The sequence below is a fragment of the Lepus europaeus genome, chromosome 12, assembly GCF_033115175.1.
Source record: "Lepus europaeus isolate LE1 chromosome 12, mLepTim1.pri, whole genome shotgun sequence".
NCBI lineage: Eukaryota > Metazoa > Chordata > Mammalia > Lagomorpha > Leporidae > Lepus > Lepus europaeus.
This window is the reverse complement of record NC_084838.1, coordinates 11,248,144-11,266,984: the sequence shown is the minus strand read 5'-3', so window position 1 is coordinate 11,266,984 and position 18,841 is coordinate 11,248,144. Positions and strand designations below refer to the sequence as shown.

At 42.6% G+C, this 18,841-nt stretch overlaps 1 protein-coding gene and 1 pseudogene across 1 annotated transcript; one reads left to right on the top strand and one right to left on the bottom strand.

Annotated features, from left to right (window-relative positions):
- Window positions 1-5,364: 5,364 nt before the first annotated feature.
- Window positions 5,365-6,309, top strand: LOC133770915 (olfactory receptor 1Q1). Its single transcript, XM_062206708.1, has one exon. It carries the CDS (start codon window positions 5,365-5,367, stop codon window positions 6,307-6,309), a length of 945 nt encoding a protein of 314 aa, XP_062062692.1.
- Window positions 6,310-17,592: 11,283 nt separating this feature from the next.
- On the bottom strand, window positions 17,593-18,576 carry LOC133770914 (olfactory receptor 1361-like; annotated as a pseudogene).
- Window positions 18,577-18,841: the final 265 nt, after the last annotated feature.

Sequence of the window (18,841 nt, the reverse complement as noted above, 5' to 3'; positions counted from 1 at the left end):
TTATAATAAGGATTAAACTAGAAGAAACCGTGATAAGCACTTGCTGTTGCCAAATGCACAGGGCAGCATAATGGGAAGCAAGAAACAAAGAAAGGGGGAACAGTGAGAGTAAGGAAAGCTCAAGGGGTGGCAGAGCCCAGTGGTTAAGAGCATGGGCTTTGAGGTCAGAGAGGGCTGAAATCACATCCCAGTTACTAACTCTGTGACCTTGAGCATGTCAGGGAACCCCACTGAGCTTCAATTTCCTTGTATACAAAGCAGAGCTAAAATACTTTTGTCACAGAATTTCTGCTATTAACACTTGAGAACATACACGAAGCTCCTAGAACTCTGTGAGGCATGCAGTAAGTGCTCAGTCAGCGTGTCCATCCCCTTTGGCTTTCGTTAATAATCATACCACAGGGAAACAGATGCAGGATATTCAACAACTTTTACACTGCCACACTCCTGACGTTGAAAAATCTAATGTCGGCCGGCGCCGCGGCTCAATAGGCTAATCCTCCGCCTACCGGCGCCGGCACACTGGGTTCTAGTCCCGGTCGGGGCACCGATCCTGTCCCGGTTGCCCCTCTTCCAGGCCAGCTCTCTGCTGTGGCCAGGGAGTGCAGTGGAGGATGGCCCAGGCCCTTGGGCCCTGCACCCCATGGGAGACCAGGATAAGCACCTGGCTCCTGCCATCGGATCAGCGCACTGCGCCGGCTGCAGCGCGCTACCGCGGCGGCCATTGGAGGGTGAACCAACGGCAAAAGGAAGACCTTTCTCTCTGTCTCTGTCTCTCACTGTCCACTCTGCCTGTCAAAAATAAAAAAAAAAAATCTAATGTCCATTCTCCCGAGTTGTAGCATTATTCAGCTTGAGACATGAAAGAAGGCAGATCAGGAAAGATAAATAAACCCAACCCCATGGAGAAGAGGCTAGGCGAACTGGGCATTCAGACAGGTATAATCACCAGGTCTCCAGACATAAACCTGAAGTCCAGCCACCACTCAATTCTATTTTACTGAGGAATTCACTCATGCTTCCTAAGCCTTGGTCTTCTCATCTGAAGTACGACAGTACTTCAAAAATTATAGAATAGTAATTAAGACACTCATTTTGACACAAAAATTGAAACAGATGCATGATTTTTACAATATGCATTTTTCCATGAACTTTTCAATTCTTAAAATGTTTACTTATTTTCATCTACTTGCAAGGCAGAGTGACAGAAAGAGAGGGATCCTCCATCTGCTGGTTCATTTCCCAAATGCTCAAAACAATCAGGGCTAGGCCAAGCCAAAGCCGGAGGCTGGAATTCCATCCAGGTCTCCCACAAAGGTGACAGGGACCCTAGTACTTGGACCACGGTTTGCTGCCTCCAGGATGCACTAGCAAGAAGCTGGATGAGACGTGGAGTAGTAAGGACTTGAACTGCACTTTGGCATGCGAGGCGGGTGTCCCAAGCTGCAGCTTAACCTACTTCCATGAGCTTTGAAAAGCTCAATGCACTCCAAAGGGCAATGAGCAATTGCTGCAGGGACACAGAGCTGTCCATGTCCTGGGGTTGCTGTAAGAGTGATGAGATGGGTTGGGACATCCCTAATTATTCACACTTTTTCTCCTAACAAACAAATTGCAAAGTCTGATAATTCTTTGAGTATCCGTGGACACAGCTGAGTCCCACCCCATAAAAGGTTACTTGGTTATTATTTATAACTAAACAATTATAGTTACCCTATGAGAAAGGATCAGACACACAGCACTCTGAAAAGCAGAAAGGGTCACAAAAAAGAGAGACATGGATGGCAGACATACAGACTACGTTTAATGAGACTGAAAAATTCATAGGTCAGATTTCCAGCATTTACTGAATGCTTGCCACGGACCAAGCAGTCTCATTAATCCTCACAGCCGTGTTAAGAGAGAGTTACCATTTTTAAAGGTTTCTTTATTTATTTGAAAGGCATAGTGATAGAGACAGAAAGAGAGAGAAAAGTAATACACTATTAATATCCCCATTTTGCAGAATGAAATTTTGCAGAGAAAAACTAAGGCTAAGCTTAGTTTTTGCTTAGTTTGCTTAGTTTTGCTTGCACAGTGTTGCTTTTGTTGATTCATGTTTAGATTTCTCAAGGGCTTTCAAGAGAGACAAACGCCGTACTTTCTCCCTTGTATGTTGGAGCTAAAAAGAAATGAAGAAATGCTGGTATACATCAATCATGCTGCAGTGTTTCAGCAAACTTTATTTTAAATCTTTGTCATACAAATGGATAGGAATTATATACTATTATGGTTTTAACAGTTTTATGGCTACTTTAACATTTATTTTATATAAGTGAAGTTGAATATCTTTCATTTATTTCTTGTTTATAGCCCTTGCTTGTTTTCCTCCTGAACTATGGCCTTTCTTTTCTTTTTTCTTTGTTGAACTCTTTATTTAACAGAGCCATTAAGCCTTTGATGCTAATGTACGTTAAAACTGTGTTATCTCAAAAATAAACATTAAGTAGAAAGAATAAGAGCAAGAAAGCACTCTTGTGCTGACCAGGCTTAGGGCTCAGGGGGCCAAACCCATGCCAGCGGACAGAAGTCAGTGACACTCACACTTTAACTCTTCCAAAGGAAACGGTTCTGGTGACTAGTCCTGCTGCTGAAAGCACTCGAGGAAAGGAATGATGTTCATGTCCCCAGGATCCTATAAAAATGAGAGTGAGCACTGCTTTCAGAGCTTGAGTCAAGGCCGTGGTCTTTATAGTTTTTGCTTATATATACCCTGCTTAAAATCTATGCATGTTCTTTTTTAAAAAAAATAATTAATTTATTTGAAAGGCAGAGTTACAGATTGAGGGAGTGAGCAAGCAAATGATCTTCCATTCACTGACTCAATCCCCAGTGGTCCCAACCCTGGGCCAGGCTGAAGCCAGGAACCAGGAACTGGGAGTTTCATCTCCCAGCTTCTCTCACATGGGTAGCAGGGTGCAAGTTCTTGGGACCATCTTCCACTGCTTTTCCAGGTGCACTAGCAGGGAGCCAGATCAGACGAGGAACAGCTGGGACTCTCACCAGTGCCCACATGGGATGACAGCGTTAAGGTGGTGGCTTAACCTGCTACACCACAGCACCGGCTCCACATCTATGCACTTTTAAAAACTGGTTTATAAAGTTATGCATCAGATGGTTAAGTACTTACTTAAGGATATAAGGTAGAGTGTGCCTTTAAATATAATGTAAAACAAAATCTTACATTACTCCCATTTCTTAACATGTATTGAGTGGCATCTAAATATCAGGATGATCTGATACATTATCCATCTTTGAAGTTTTAGAATGAAGTCATCTTTAGTAGCTCTATGTTTTAACGTTATTCCTTTTAAACATGTTCTTCCATTCTGCTTCTCTTTTATATGTTTTATTCTATTGCAAGAAATTTTTATGCTGAAAGGTCTCTTATAATTAGCTATCTTACATTCCACAATTAAAGAGAATATAAAATGTAAGCTATTTCTTAATTTCTTGTGGCCATAGAATTCTAAGCATTGAAAAAAATCAGAAAAATCATCTGAGTTATTAAAATTATTAATAGTAACTGATTAAAATTATACAATCATTAGCTTCAATGATATGAAGTTACAAATTTTGACCTAAAAAATGAAAATTTCATGTAATATATTGCAACTTTTGAAAACTGATTAGTTATTAAATCTAAATAATCAAATTTTATTGAAAAGCATTTCATAGAGCAATGTTTTTCCCCAATTTATTTCCCAATTAATTCACAAATCCAGAATTGAGTATTATTTATTGCTAAAATGAGGAAAGAATCAGCATCAGTTCTATTACTCTTTGCTTTTCATTTGTTATGTGGGTCATAGGATAATGCACATGATGAGCTCTTACAGACAAGATGATTATCATTCATTTTGAGGAAGAGTGGCTTTGTGACTTATATTTGTTGAATATTTAATGGAGGGCCAAGCTTGCGATTATAAAGAAAATTGAAAATATGTCATTATAGGCCGGCGCCGTGGCTCAACAGGCTAATCCTCCACCTAGCGGCGCCAGCACACTGGGTTCTAGTCCCAGTCGGGGCGCCAGATTCTGTCCCAGTTGCCCCTCTTCCAGGCCAGCTCTCTGCTATGGCCCGGGAGTGCAGTGGAGGATGGCCCAAGTGCTTGGGCCCTGCACCCCATGGGAGACCAGGAGAAGCACCTGGCTCCTGCCTCTGGATCACCCTCGGCGGCCATTGGAGGGTGAACCAACGGCAAAGGAAGTCCTTTCTCTCTGTCTCTCTCTCTCACTGTCCACTCTGCCTATCAAAAAAAAAAAAAACTGTATACATAAAGTACATGAAATCTGTTCCCTCTTTATAAACAAAAGCAACTGAAAAAAGACAAGATGAGTTTAGGAAAGAGAAATACAGAAATTACGAATCTGGAAACTAACTCCTAAAACAGCGACTGTGTACTCCTTGAGAAGTCTGGATTTTTCTAGGCCTGCATGGTGGCATAGTAAGTAAAGCTGCCACTTGCAGTGCTGGCATCCCATATGGGCTCTGGTTCGAGACCTGGCTGTTCCACTTCCAATCCAGCTATCTGCTATGGCCTGGGAAAGCAGTATAAGATGACCTAAGTCCTTGGACCCCTGCACCCATGTGAAAGACCCGGAGGAAGCTCCTGGATTCTGGCTTTGGATCGGTACAGCTCCAGCTCTTGCGGCCATCTGGAGAATGAACTGGTGGTTGGAAGACACCTCTCTCTCTCTCTCTCTCTCTCTCTCTCTCTCTCTCTGCCTCTGCCTCTCTGTAACTCTGCCTTTCAAATAAATAAATCTTTTTTTAAAAAAGAGGGAAGTCTGGATATTAGCAAGAGGATGATTTCCTCAAAGTGAAAATTGATGAGCCAAAAGATTTTTGACAACCCTTTTGTCAGGCAGATGCCTTTATTAAGTAGTCACCAATAAGCATGATTACCATGAGTAAAATGTCTTAATTTTATTTTGAGGAGTTTTGTTGTATACAGGTTGACAGCACAGCCTTTGGAGGCAGATTAAACATGACTTAAACTCAGATTTTGCCCTATATGAGTTTAAACCTAACCATGCCTCAATTTTCAAATTTCTAATGCTAAAATAATAATTGTCTCATGAGGTTACTGTAAGATTTATATGTAATACTGCAACAGAGTCCCCGGTTTGAGCTAAATGCTCTAAATATGTTAGCTGTGATGGTGATATTGATGATGTTGAAAACTCCATAGGAAAAAATGTAATCACCCATTCTAGTTGTCAATATCATGTTTAGTTTATACTGAAGTACAACAGTAACAGTAAACATCCTGGTGATGTGTCCACACTTATCAAAATAACTTTTTGTTCTTATCATTACAGATGGACAACACCAACTGGACCAGTGTGTCCCATTTTGTCCTCTTGGGCATTTCTACCTCTCCGGAAGAGCAGATCCCACTCTTCTTTCTTTTCCTATTCATGTACGCAATCAACATTTCTGGCAACCTTGCCATCATCACACTGATTGTCTCTACTCCACGTCTCCATACCCCCATGTACATCTTCCTCAGTAACTTGGCCTTGACGGACATCTGCTTCACCTCCACCACGGTCCCCAAGATGCTACAGAATATTTTCTCCTCTACAAAGGCCATTTCCTACATGGGCTGCTTAGCCCAGACTTACTTCTTCATTTGCTTTGCAGCCATGGAAAACTTCCTCTTGGCGGTGATGGCCTACGACAGGTATGTCGCTATCTGCCACCCTTTCCGCTACCATATGACCCTGACCAGAATGCTGTGCATGCAGATGGTGGCTGGGTGCCATGTCCTCTCCCACCTTCATGCCCTGTTGCACACCCTCCTCATGGGGCAACTGATCTTCTGTGCCAACAACAGGATCCCTCACTTCTTCTGTGACCTCTACCCACTAATGAAGATCTCCTGCGCCAGCACCCACCTCAACACCCTGATGATTCACACAGAGGGTGTGATTGCCATCAATGGAACTCTGGTCCTCATCATTGCCTCCTACGCCTGCATCATCTCAGCAGTACACCGGATTCCCTCAGCCAGGGGCAAGTGGAGAGCCTTTTCTACCTGTGGCTCCCACCTGGCAGTAGTGGCCATATTCTACGGCACCCTCACGTGGGTCTACTTCAGGCCCCTTTCCAGCTATTCAGTGACCAAGGGTCGCATTGTGACGGTCATGTACACAGTGATTACTCCCACGCTGAACCCCTTCATCTACAGCCTAAGAAATGGGGATGTCAAAGGGGCCTTCAGGAAATGGATGAACAGACTACAAGCTTCTTTCTTTACATAAAACCCTAAAACACAGTTGGGTTTTATCTCTGATTCTGGAGATACAGTGTCTCACAGACCTGCTTCCTTTATAACTTCCTGGAAATATATAAATTAACTACATATCATAGATTTTCCATTAGTTATTTTTTTTTATACTTTTTTTTTTTTTGACAGGCAGAGTGGACAGTGAGAGAGAGACAGAGAGAAAGGTCTTCCTTTTGCCGTTGGTTCACCCTCCAATGGCCGCCGCGGTAGGCGTGCTGCGACCTGCGCATCGCGCTGATCCGATGGCAGGAGCCAGGTGCTTCTCCTGGTCTCCCATGGGGTGCAGGGCCCAAGCACTTGGGCCATCCTCCACTGCACTCCCTGGCCACGCAGAGAGCTGGCCTGGAAGAGGGGCAACCGGGACAGGATCGGTGCCCCGACCGGGACTAGAACCCGGTGTGCCGGCGCCGCAAGGCGGAGGATTAGCCTAGTGAGCCGCGGCGCCGGCCCATTAGTTATTGATCTAAGATATCTCTTAATCCCAAAGTACATGAAATAAAAGGGAACCTCCATCCACTTTGTGTAAAATGCTGCATGGCTTTCACTATAACTGAGGGTGTTCTCTGGGCTTGCAATTAAACAAGACTGTAGCACTCAAAATGCTTAGATACAGGCAACAGAAATTCATTCTGGAGGACTTATGGAAGAAATGAGTTTATTAAAAGCTTACGTGGATGGAGCTCATGAATTTCCAAGGCTAGGAAGCCAGGCTCAAAGAAATGGACAAGAAAGGTCATATAGTAAGAACCACAGTCAAAATCATGACACAGAACTAGTCTGATGGGGACACTCCGGTAGTCACCAAACCCCGTTCACAGTAGCTTGCACTCTCACCAACAGGACCAGCATTAGTCACTGGGCATAGCCCTTGGATGCCTGAAAAGTGGATATTGACACCCCTAGAAAGAATGCCAACTTATTCTTCTCACCAGAGCCTCAAGATTCAAAGGTGGTGCATCTGGTTGACCGAAAATTGGACACTTGCTCACATTCCAGCTGCCAGGCAAACTGGGACAGTGATACTGGTGCTTTTGTTTTCTGGAAGATTCCATAAGACAGGTGAAATGGGGTAACTGCTCCAATATGGAAAGAGAGTAACAATGACAACGTCCACCCTAAGGGGTCAGGAGCTCCAGAATTAAGCAACATCACAGCTCTCCAGCTGGCTTCTTCCTCAACTTCTTTAGATGCACAACTGAAACTTCAGGGACAACTTAAACTCTTGTTTTCTTGGTATGTTCCTGGTCATTTCTGTAGCTGATAACACAGGATTCATCTACCATTGGGTGTTTGATGATCAATCAATGCTGATTATAAGGAACAGGTTCAAGAGCCAAGAACTCTACTAAAATGTTGGTTCTTCAGCCTCATGTTCGCAGGATCAAGAGGCAAATTTAAGAGGGGCCTGTGAGGTCATGGGGCAGAAGTTTCAAGTGTGGGCTGATTTAGTTCATCTTTTTGAAAATCTTTTACATTTCTAATGGTGGGGGAGGTGTACTGGGGAACAGAAAAGAATGAAAACACAATCCTGTATTTTAAGGTTAGAACATGTGCACACATACATCCCACAAAGAGTCTTACAAGGGTGTACTTACAGGAAAAGAATTTAGAGATATGGAAATGGAATTGAACTTACGGTTCAGAACTCATGCAGTGGAAATTGAATTTTTAACTGATCAGTTAACTTCTTATCTTTATTGCACTACTACTCTATATCAGGAACTTACTAAGCATTTTACACTTAGTGGTTTTTAAAATTACTTCCTGCATCTTTATTATTGTTTCCATTTTTGCAAATGAGGAAACTGTTTTAGAACATTCAAATGAATTTCCTAAGGACACACAGATGAAACTGGTGAAATCAAGATGCATAAGATAACTGTATCATTCTCATTGTTTTTTTTTTTTTTTAAAGATTTATTGTATTTATTTGAAAGAGTTACAGAGAACGGTATAGACAGAGAGAGAGGTCTTCCATTCACTGGTTCACTCCCCAGATGGCCGCGATGGCCAGAGCTGTGCCGATCCAAAGCCAGGAGCTTCTTCTGGGTCTCCCACGTGGGCGCAGGGGCCCAAGCACTTGGGCCATCTTTTACTGCTTTCCCAGGCCACAGCAGAGAGCTGGATCAGAGAGCAGCCAGGACTAGAACCAGCGCCCATAAGGGATGCCGGCACTTCAGGACAGGTCTTTAACCCGCTATGCCACAGCACCGGTCCCTCTCATTGGTTTTTAAATATCTTGCCTAGAAGCCCTGTAGCTAAGTTTAAGGAAACCTACGAACTGCAATGCCACTGTTGGCACAAGAAATGATCAAACTTTGTATCACTCAAAGCCATCCTCGGTCTTCCTAGACATTTGCTGAAGGCAGGGCTGACAGAAGACTGCTTTCAGACTTTTCTTATGTCTTTGGGAATCCTACTTATTTTACTTTGAATAGAACTTTCACTGTAAAAGAAACTTAATTCATGGTCTTGACAACTAATAAGGATAATATGTATATTATCCTTCCAAATATCAGGCACATATACCCAGGCCTTTCAGCAATGAAAAGAGATTATTTCAGGACTAGGCATGAAGTTGCAGACAAAAAGAAGAGGAAATAAAGAAATAAAAATAAGAAATAAGGAAATAAGAAATTCCTTCATAACACTGACGTAAAAAATGTAAGAACATAACTATGCTAATGCAAATGAGCTCTTGGCACTGAGAATTTTTGTTCTTGCTTGACTGAACCAGGAACTCTGTTTCTCTAATGACTCTTGGTGGGGATGTTGTGTCAAGAAGCATGATGACTGATACAGGTTGGAATCTCGGGAATCTGTTTGATCATTTACTAGCAGCAATACTGAGGTTGGCTGTTTCTGTGAGGGCAGGAACACAGTCTTCCCTTCTTACAGGGAAGCCCACTTGTAATATGACTTTGTTGTTCTCCCTAAACAGTTTCTTTCCCCTCCCATCTGATCTGGGTAAAATCTGGGTTTGCGTCGATCAAAACAATATGAGAAAAGTGATGGCACTGTGGTCTTCTGACCTCTGACCCAAAGGACCCTGCAGCTCCCACTTTCATCTTCTTGATCCTCGAAGACCACCATGTGAAGCAACCTGGGAGATTTGTTTCACAAATAAGAGACCATGGTGGGAGAGGGGTCCTACCAACAGCAGACTACACCCTATCCAACTTAAGAGACCATGGTGGGAGAGGGGTCCTACCAACAGCAGACTCCACCCTATCCAACTTAAGAGACCATGGTGGGAGAGGGGTCCTACCAACAGCAGACTCCACCCTATCCAACTTAAGAGACCATGGTGGGAGAGGGGTCCTACCAACAGCAGAACTCCAACCCTATCTAACTCCTGTTGAGCCACCAGATGACTTCACCTGCACCGAAGAAGTCGGGGCAGAGCAGCCAAAGAACTGACCAGATGCACTCAACTGTATGAGCTGACCCAAAGAACTGTAGTCAAAGAAATCATTATTGTCTTAACAGCTAATTTTGGGGCCTTTTATGCAGTAATGAACAACTTAAAACAGGCTTCTTGAACAAGTCACATAAATATAAACTCATTTTTAAAATCAGAATGATAAATTGCACCATTTGATTGTATCTTAAATAAGATACAGAATTGTAAGCATTTACAATAGTCTGAAGTGGTCAACAAACTATTTTATATTAAAGTGACAGTACTAATGTTTAGCCAGATATGTCTGAAAAATTATAGCCTCCAGCACGCACAAGACACAGAATTCCTTCAGCTTCTGTCCAGGAGGCTTTATCTCTGTAAAACTCTCCCTGTAGGAAGCCATCACATACTCATTGCACTCTATCCAATTTGGGACGGGCATTTCAGTTGGGGGTAAAGTGAAGCAACAGGTGTGAAGACAGTGTCACCCATTCATTCAACTGTGCTGATGAATGAAATTGGAAGAGCAATCACTCTACTTCAAGAACTCATTTGACCCTCTCATAAGGTTGGAAGAGCTGTGTCCTCAGAAGTCAAACGTATGAGTACAGGGCATCCTGGCAGAGCCAAAGAAGCTGGAAGTGTCAATGTAGTAAAACATTTTATAATTAGATCAGAGTTCTGGTCCTATTACAGATATTACACAGTAAGGTATAACTCCAGTTAACAAAATTATATTGCATATTTAAAAATGACTATGAGGCAGGTTTTGAATATTCTTGCTACAATGAAGTGGTAAATATTTGAGGTGATAGATATATATCTTGATTGGATCACTACATATGTATAAAAGTATCTAAACATCACATTCTACACCATAAATATATATGATTACTATAAGTCAGTTAAAAACAAATATCTAAGCTATTTTTTTTTTACTCTGAGCACTGCCTTAGCTGCATTCCACCAAATTGGCTATCTCACATTTTCACTGTGATTCAGTTTTAAATAGTTTCTAATTTCCCCCCTGTGATTTGTTATTTGACCTATGGACTATTTACAGAACACTGTCCTCAATCTTGGACTTCTTAGGCTCAAGAACTATGAAAAATAAATTTTTGTTAATTAAGTTTTCAAAAAACAAAGTTTTGGGAGTATCATTCCAGCTAATGTTATTTTACTTTGAGAATCTCTCCCTCCCCCGCCCCCACACACATACAGACACACACACACACACACACACGAGCTGGCCCATGGAGCTGTTGTTTGTGTCATGTGTCCACAACTCACCATGTCATGAACATGGTTCACTAATGGTCAAATCTCACTAAGAGGAAGCCAAGCCCAGGAAGGAGAAGTCAAGTCCAGCCAAGACAAAAAACTTCTGACATTTCTAGCTCCAGATAGGACCTCTCTGTGTGCTTCAAGAATTACATACATAACTGTCTATGAACAGCTCCACTTGGGTACCTAATACATACCACAAAATTACTATGGCCACAACAGTTATTGACTGTGCCCCCCAGCCAAATCTGTGTATTCTTCAGCCTACAGTCTTGCACATGTAAATGATGTAATGATACCTCCCATTTTCACAGTTTACCCTTGATATTTTTTCCATTTCAAAAAACTAAATCTAAAATATCAGTACACCTAAGTAGTTTGACTCCCCATATAACCCAAATCTGACCACCTTCTCCTAGTGTTAGTGCCACTGAACAGATCCATTCCAGTCTTCATGGTCAATGACCTACATTATCCTCTGCAGGACGCCAAACCTGCATGGGAGACCTGGAAGAAGCTCCTGGCTCCTGGCTTCAGATCGGCGCGGCTCCAGCCATTTCGGCCATTAGGGAGAGGACCAGTGGATGGAAGACCCCTCTCTATCTCTCTGACTCTCCTCTGTGTAACTCTTTCAAATAATTAAAATAAATCTTTTAAAAAAGGTATAGATGGAACAATTCAATGACTATAAATGCTGATTTATTATTATGGCTGTGAGTTGAGAGGTTGTTGAAATGAGAGACTATACAATATCAAAATTTTAAGAGAGGCCTAGGCCATCCCATGATTTATTCAACATCTCTTTTCTGTATAATGATATCCTAACTCTGATGTCTCTCTGTAAGATAGTGTATGCATACCATTACTAAAATTATCAAAATCCTGCAGGTTGTACTGATCCATTATAAATTCAGTTAGTAGTCCTGTATACTAGCCTGAAAGATGAGAGGCTCAGGTTTGGTGATTTAAAGTTACATTTCGAAAGTCTCAGCAAATTCAAAAGAAATAGAATCATACCATGCAGTTTCTCAGACCATAAAGGAATGAAATTGGAAATTAGCAACTTGGGAATCCCTAGAGCACGTGCAAACACATGGAGATTGAACAACATGCTCCTGAATGAACAATGGGTCATAGAAGAAATTAAAAGAGAAATCAAAAATTTTCTGGAAGTAAATGAGGATAACAGCACAACATACCAAAACCTATGGGATACAACAAAAGCAGTGTTAAGAGGAAAGTTTATATCAATAGGTGCCTACATCAAGAAATTGGAAAGGCACCAAATAGATGAGCTTTCAAGTCATCTCAAGGATCTAGAAAATCTGCAGCAAACCAAACCCAAACCCAGTAGAAGAGAAATAATTAAAATCAGAGAAGAAATCAACAGGATTGAATCCAAAAAAACATTACAAAAAAATCAGCCAAATGAGGAGCTGGTTTTTTGAAAAAATAAACAAAATTGACACCCCATTGGCCCAACTCACTAAAAAAAGAAAAGACCCAAATCAATAGGATCAGAGATGAAAAGGGAAACGTAACAACAGACACCACAGAAATATAAAGAATCATCAGAAATTACTACAAGGACTTGTATGCCAGCAAACAGGGAAATCTATCAGAAATGGACAGATTCTTGGACACATACAACCTACCTAAATTGAGCCAGGAAGACATAGAAAACCTAAACAGACCCATAACTGACACAGAAATTGAAACAGTGATAAAGGCCTTCCCAACAAAGAAAAGCCCAGGGCCAGATGGATTCACTGCTGAGTTCTACCAGACATTTAGAGAAGAACTAACTCCAATTCTTCTCAAACTATTCAAAGCAATCGAAAAAGAGGGAATCCTCCCAAATTCTTTCTATGAAGCCACCATCACCTTAATTCCTAAGCCAGAAAGAGACGCAACATTGAAAGAGAATTACAGACCAATATCCCTGATGAACACAGATGCAAAAATCCTCAATAAAATTCTGGCCAATAGAATGCAACAACACATCAGAAAGATCATCCACCTAGACCAAGTGGGATTCATCCCTGGTATGCAGGGATGGTTCAACGTTCACAAAACAATCAACGTAATACACGACATTAACAGACTGCAGAAGAAAAACCATATGATTCTCTCAATAGACGCAGAGAAAGCATTTGATAAAATATAGCACCCTTTCATGATGAAAACTCTAAGCAAACTGGGTATGGAAGGAACATTCCTCAATACATTCAAAGCAATATATGAAAAACCCACGGCCAACATCCTATTGAATGGGGAAAAGTTGGAAGCATTTCCGCTGAGATCTGGTACCAGACAGGGATGCTCACTCTCACCACTGCTCTTCAATATAGTTCTGGAAGTTTTGGCCAGAGCTATTAGGCAAGAAAAAGAAATTAAAGGGATACAAATCGGGAAGGAAGAACTCAAACTATCCCTCTTTGCAGATGATATGATTCTTTATTTAGGGGACCCAAAGAACTCTACTAAGAGACTGCTTGAACTCATCGAAGAGTTTGGCAAAGTAGCAGGATATAAAGTCAATGCACAAACATCAACAGCCTTTGTATACACAGGCAATGCCACGGCTGAGGAAGAACTCCTAAGATCAATCCCATTCACAATAGCTACAAAAACAATCAAATACCTTGGAATAAACTTAACCAAGGACGTTAAAGATCTCTACGATGAAAACTACAAAACCTTAGACAAAGAAATAGAAGAGGATACCAAAAAATGGAGAAATCGTCCATGCTCATGGATTGGAAGAATCAATATCATCAAAATGTCTATTCTCCCAAAAGCAATTTATACATTCAATGCAATACCAATCAAGATACCGAAGACCTTCTTCTCAGATCTGGAAAAAATGATGCTGAAATTCATATGGAGACACAGAAGACCTCGAATAGCCAAAGCAATCTTGTACAACAAAAACAAAGCCGGTGGCATCACAATACCAGATTTCAGGACATACTACAGGGCAGTTGTTATCAAAACAGCATGGTACTGGTACAGAAACAGATGGATAGACCAATGGAACAGAATAGAAACACCAGAAATCAATCCAAACATCTACAGCCAACTTATATTCGACCAAAGATCCAAATTCAATCCCTGGAACAAGGACAGTCTATTCAATAAATGGTGCTGGGAAAATTGGATTTCCACGTGCAGAAGCTTGAAGCAAGACCCATACCTTTCACCTTACACAAAAATTCACTCAACATGGATGTAAGACTTAAATCTACGACCTGAAACCATCAAATTATTAGAGAGCATTGGAGAAACCCTGCAAGATATAGGCACAGGCAAAGACTTCTTGGAAAAGACCCCAGGAGCACAGGCAGTCAAAACCAAAATTAACATTTGGGATTGCATCAAATTGAGAAGTTTCTGTACTTCAAAAGAAACAGTCAGGAAAGTGAAGAGGCAACCAAAAGAATGGGAAAAAATATTTGCAAACTATACTACAGATAAAGGGTTGATAACCAGAATCTACAAAGAAATCAAGAAAATCCACAACAACAGAACAAACAACCCACTTAAGAGATGGGCCAAGGACCTCAATAGACATTTTTCGAAAGAGGAAATCCAAATGGCCAACAGACACAGGAAAAAATGTTCAAGATCACTAGCAATCAGAGAAATGCAAATCTCACCCCGGTGAGAATGGCTCACATTCAGAAATCTACCAACAACAGATGCTGGAGAGGATGTGGGGAAAAAGGGACACTAACCCACTGTTGGTGGGAATGCACACTGGTTAAGCCACTATGGAAGTCTGTCTGGAGATTCCTCAGAAACCTGAACATAACCCTACCATACAACCCAGCCATCCCACTCCTTGGAATTTACCCAAAGGAAATTAATTGGGCTAATAAAAAAGCCATCTGCACATTACTGTTTATTGCAGCTCAATTCACAATAGCTAAGACCTGGAACCAACCCAAATGCCCATCAACAGTAGTCTGGATAAAGAAATTATGGGACATGTACTCCATAGAATACTATACAGCAGTAAGAAACAACGAAACCCAGTCATTTGCAACAAGATGGAGGAATCTGGAAAACATCATGCTGAGTGAATTAAGCCAGTCCCAAAGAGACAAATATCATTTGTTTTCCCTGATCGGCGACAACTGAGCACCAAAGGGAAAACCTGTTGAAGTGAAATGGACACTATAAGAAACAATGACCTGATCAGCTCTTATCCTGACTCTAGATGTACAATGTAATACTTTATCCTTTTTAGTATTTGTTGTTGTTGTTGTTGTTGTTCTAGTACTAGAGGTTGAACTCCATAATTAACACACAATTATTCTTAGGTGTTTAAATTTTAACTGAAAGGTGATCCCTTTCAGAGTGGGAAAAAGAGAGGGAGGAGATGTACAATTTGGGACATGCACAATCAGACTTGCCGCAAATGATGGAGTTAAAAATGTGCCAGGGGATTCCAATACAATCCCATCAAGGTGGCATGTACCAATGCCATCTCACTAGTCCAAGTGATCAATTTCAGTTCACATTCGATGGCTCTGATGGGTCTGGGAGTCAGGGGGAAATCACACAAATAAGACAGGTGTCTGCTAATGCTAACTGATAGAATCAAAAGGGGAGAGAAGGATCCAACATGGGAAGCGGGATACACAGCGGACTCATAGAACGGCAGATGTCCTGGACAGCACTCTGGCCTCAGAATCAGCCCTTAAGGCATTCGGATCTGGCTCAAGAGCCCATGAGAGTATTGTAGGCATGGAAAGCCAAGATACCATGGAAAAGAAAAAAAGAAGAAGACCTTAATGAAAGATCTCTGTGAGTGAGATCCCAGTGGAAAGAACAGGGCCATCAAAGAAGGAGGTACCTTTCTCTGAAGGGAGGAGAGAACTTCCACTTTGACTATGACCCTATTGGAATAAGATCAAAGTCAGCGAACTCTAAAGGCTTCCATAGCCCTGACAACTCATGACTAGAGCCTAGGGAGATTACTGACGCCATGAACGGGAGTGTCAAATTGTTAAGTCAGCAACAGGAGTCACTGTGTACTTACACCCCATGTGGGATCTGTCCTTAATATGTTGTCTAATGTGCAGTGATGCTATAACTAGTACTGAAACAGTATTTTTACACTTTGTGTTTCTGTGTGGGTACAAACTGATGAGGTCTTTACTAATTATATACTGAATTGATCTTCTGTATATAAAGATAATTGGAAATGAAAAAAAAAAAACTGGTGTTAAATTGGAAATGGCATAGAAAATTAATTAATTTTAAAATAATATTATGTAGGATCTCTGTCTTTAATGTGCTGTACACTGTTATTTAATGCTATAACTAGTACTCCAACGGTATTTTTTTCACTTTGTGTTGCTATATGGGGCAAACTGTTGAAATCTTTACCTAATATACACTAATCTTATCTTCTGTATATAAAGAGAATTGAAAATGAATCTTGATGTGATTGGAAGGGGAGAGGGAGCGGGAAAGGGGAGGGTTGCGGGTGGGAGGGAAGTTATGGGAGGGGGGAAGCCATTTGTAACCCATAAGCTGTACTTTGGAAATTTATATTCATTAAATAAAAGTTTAATAAATGAAAAAAAAAAGATTCTACTGCAAATATTCAGAAAATTAAAAAAAAGGTATTTAAAAAAAATAAAGTTACATTTCGAGTTTTGATAAGACCCTAGATCAACCAGAACCATTTATTCATGAACTCACCTCTTCCCAAATCCAACCCAGAGGGAGCCAGTGTTTCCTGAGGAAAGATTATTCCACGGAAATGAGATACGTATCCACTACTGGGAATATAACCCATACATCTGAGGCATTTTCAGGTTATATCTTCTTTAACTTTTAAAAAATACTTATTTATTTGAGAGGTGGGAGGAAGAGAGGGAGATAGAGAGAGGGAGATAGAGAGAGGGAGGGAGGGAGGGGGAAGGAAAGGGGGAGGGAGAGGGAGGGAGGCAGAGAGGGAGGGAGAGGGAGGGAGAGAGAGGGAGGGGGAGGGAGGTGGAGAGGGAGGGAGAGGGAGAGAGGGAGGGAAAGGGGGAGGGAAGGGGAGGGAGGCGGAGAGGGAGGGGGAGGGAGGGAGGGAGAGAGAGGGAGAGGGAAGGAGGGGGAAGGAGGAGGAGGGAGGGAGAGGGGGGAGGGAGAGGGAGAGAGGGGTAGGGAGTGGGAGAGAGGGAGGGGGAGGGGTGGAGGGAGAGAGGGGGAGGGAGAGGGAGAGAGGGGGAGGTGGAGGTAGAGAGAGGGGGAGGGGGAGGGAGGGGAAGGGTAGGGAGGGGAGGAGGGGTAGAGGAGGAGGGCGAGAAAGGATCTTCCATCTTCTGGTTTACTCCCCAGATGGCCACAAAAACCATGGGTGGGCCTGAAGCCAGGAGCTAGGAACTCCATCTGGGTCTTCAAAGTGGGTGGCAGGGGCCCAAGTACTTGGTTCTGCCATCTCCTCAGGCATATTAGCAGGGAGCTGGATCAGAAGCAGCTCAGCCAAGACTTGAACTGGAACTCCTGACAGTGGCTTGCTGTGCAGCGCCACAGCTCCATCCCCAGGTCAGATCTGCACTCCCCGGCTCAGGAGAGGTGCTGCCATTCCTCGTTTGCTTGGGATCCAGGCTGGAGGTTTCCTGGGCTGCAGAGTTTCTTACACAGCCTCTGCAGAGCTCCTTTAACCTCCTGGTTCCTGAGGCTGTAAATGAGTGGGTTTAGCATAGGGGTAACCACTGTGTAGAAAACGGCAACCTGGCGATCCTGCTGCAAGTCATAGCTAGAGGTCGGCCGGAGATACATGCGAATCACAGAGCCATACAGGAGCAGCACAACCAGGATGTGGGAGCTGCAGGTGGAGAGAGATTTGCGCAGGGCAGCAACTGAGCACATGCGAGCTATGGCAACACCAATGCGGGCATAGGAACCCAAAATGAAGAAGAAGGGGCTGACCACCACAGCTACCCCCTCAGTGAATATCAGCATTTCATTGACCATCAGTCGGGTGCAGGACAGCTGCAGCAGGGGAGTGATGTCGCAAAAGAAATGGGTGACTCGGTTGCCACAGAAGGTTAAGCGGGTGACGAGCATGGTATAGAGGAGGCTGTTGAGGCTGACAACCACCCAAGAGGTCAATGTTATGCGCAAACACAGGTGATGGCTGACAACGGCAGAGTATCATAAAGGGTCACAGATGGCAACAAAGCGGTCATATGCCATGGCTGCCAGCAAGTGGCCTTCCATGCTTCCCACAGCCATGAAGAAGAACAACTGGATGATGCAGCAGTTATAGGAGATGGTGCGACTCCCAGACAAGGTGTGCACCAGCATCTGAGGAACAGTAATGGTTGTCAGAGATATGTCAATGAAGGAAAGCTGGCTGAGCAGGAAATACATGGGGGTCTGAAGCCTGGGGTCTGAGCGAGCAACAGTCATCAAGAGAGCACTGCCCATAACTGCAACCAGGTACATGGTAAGGACAGTTCCAAAAATAACTGGCTGCATCTCTGGCCAGCTGGACAAGCCCAGTAGGATAAATTCAGTCACTTCTGTCCTGTTCCTAGTGGCCATCCACCATGTCTGCTTCACCTGGACACAGGGAGGAGCAGAGTTGGAAAAGGAAAGAAGGAAGTCAAGGCGCAGTGAGACCCCAGAATCTCTGCATCTCAGATGGGCCACCAGGGTGAGCATCCAGTCCTAACTTCAAGAAGAACAAAATATCAAGAGGCTCAATTTTGTTCTTTGGCAGGGGTTTTCTGGAATGAGAGTAGTGATTAATATTATTACTGATGTATTCATGATGAATTCTCTTTTAATAATATTTATTTGAAAGAGT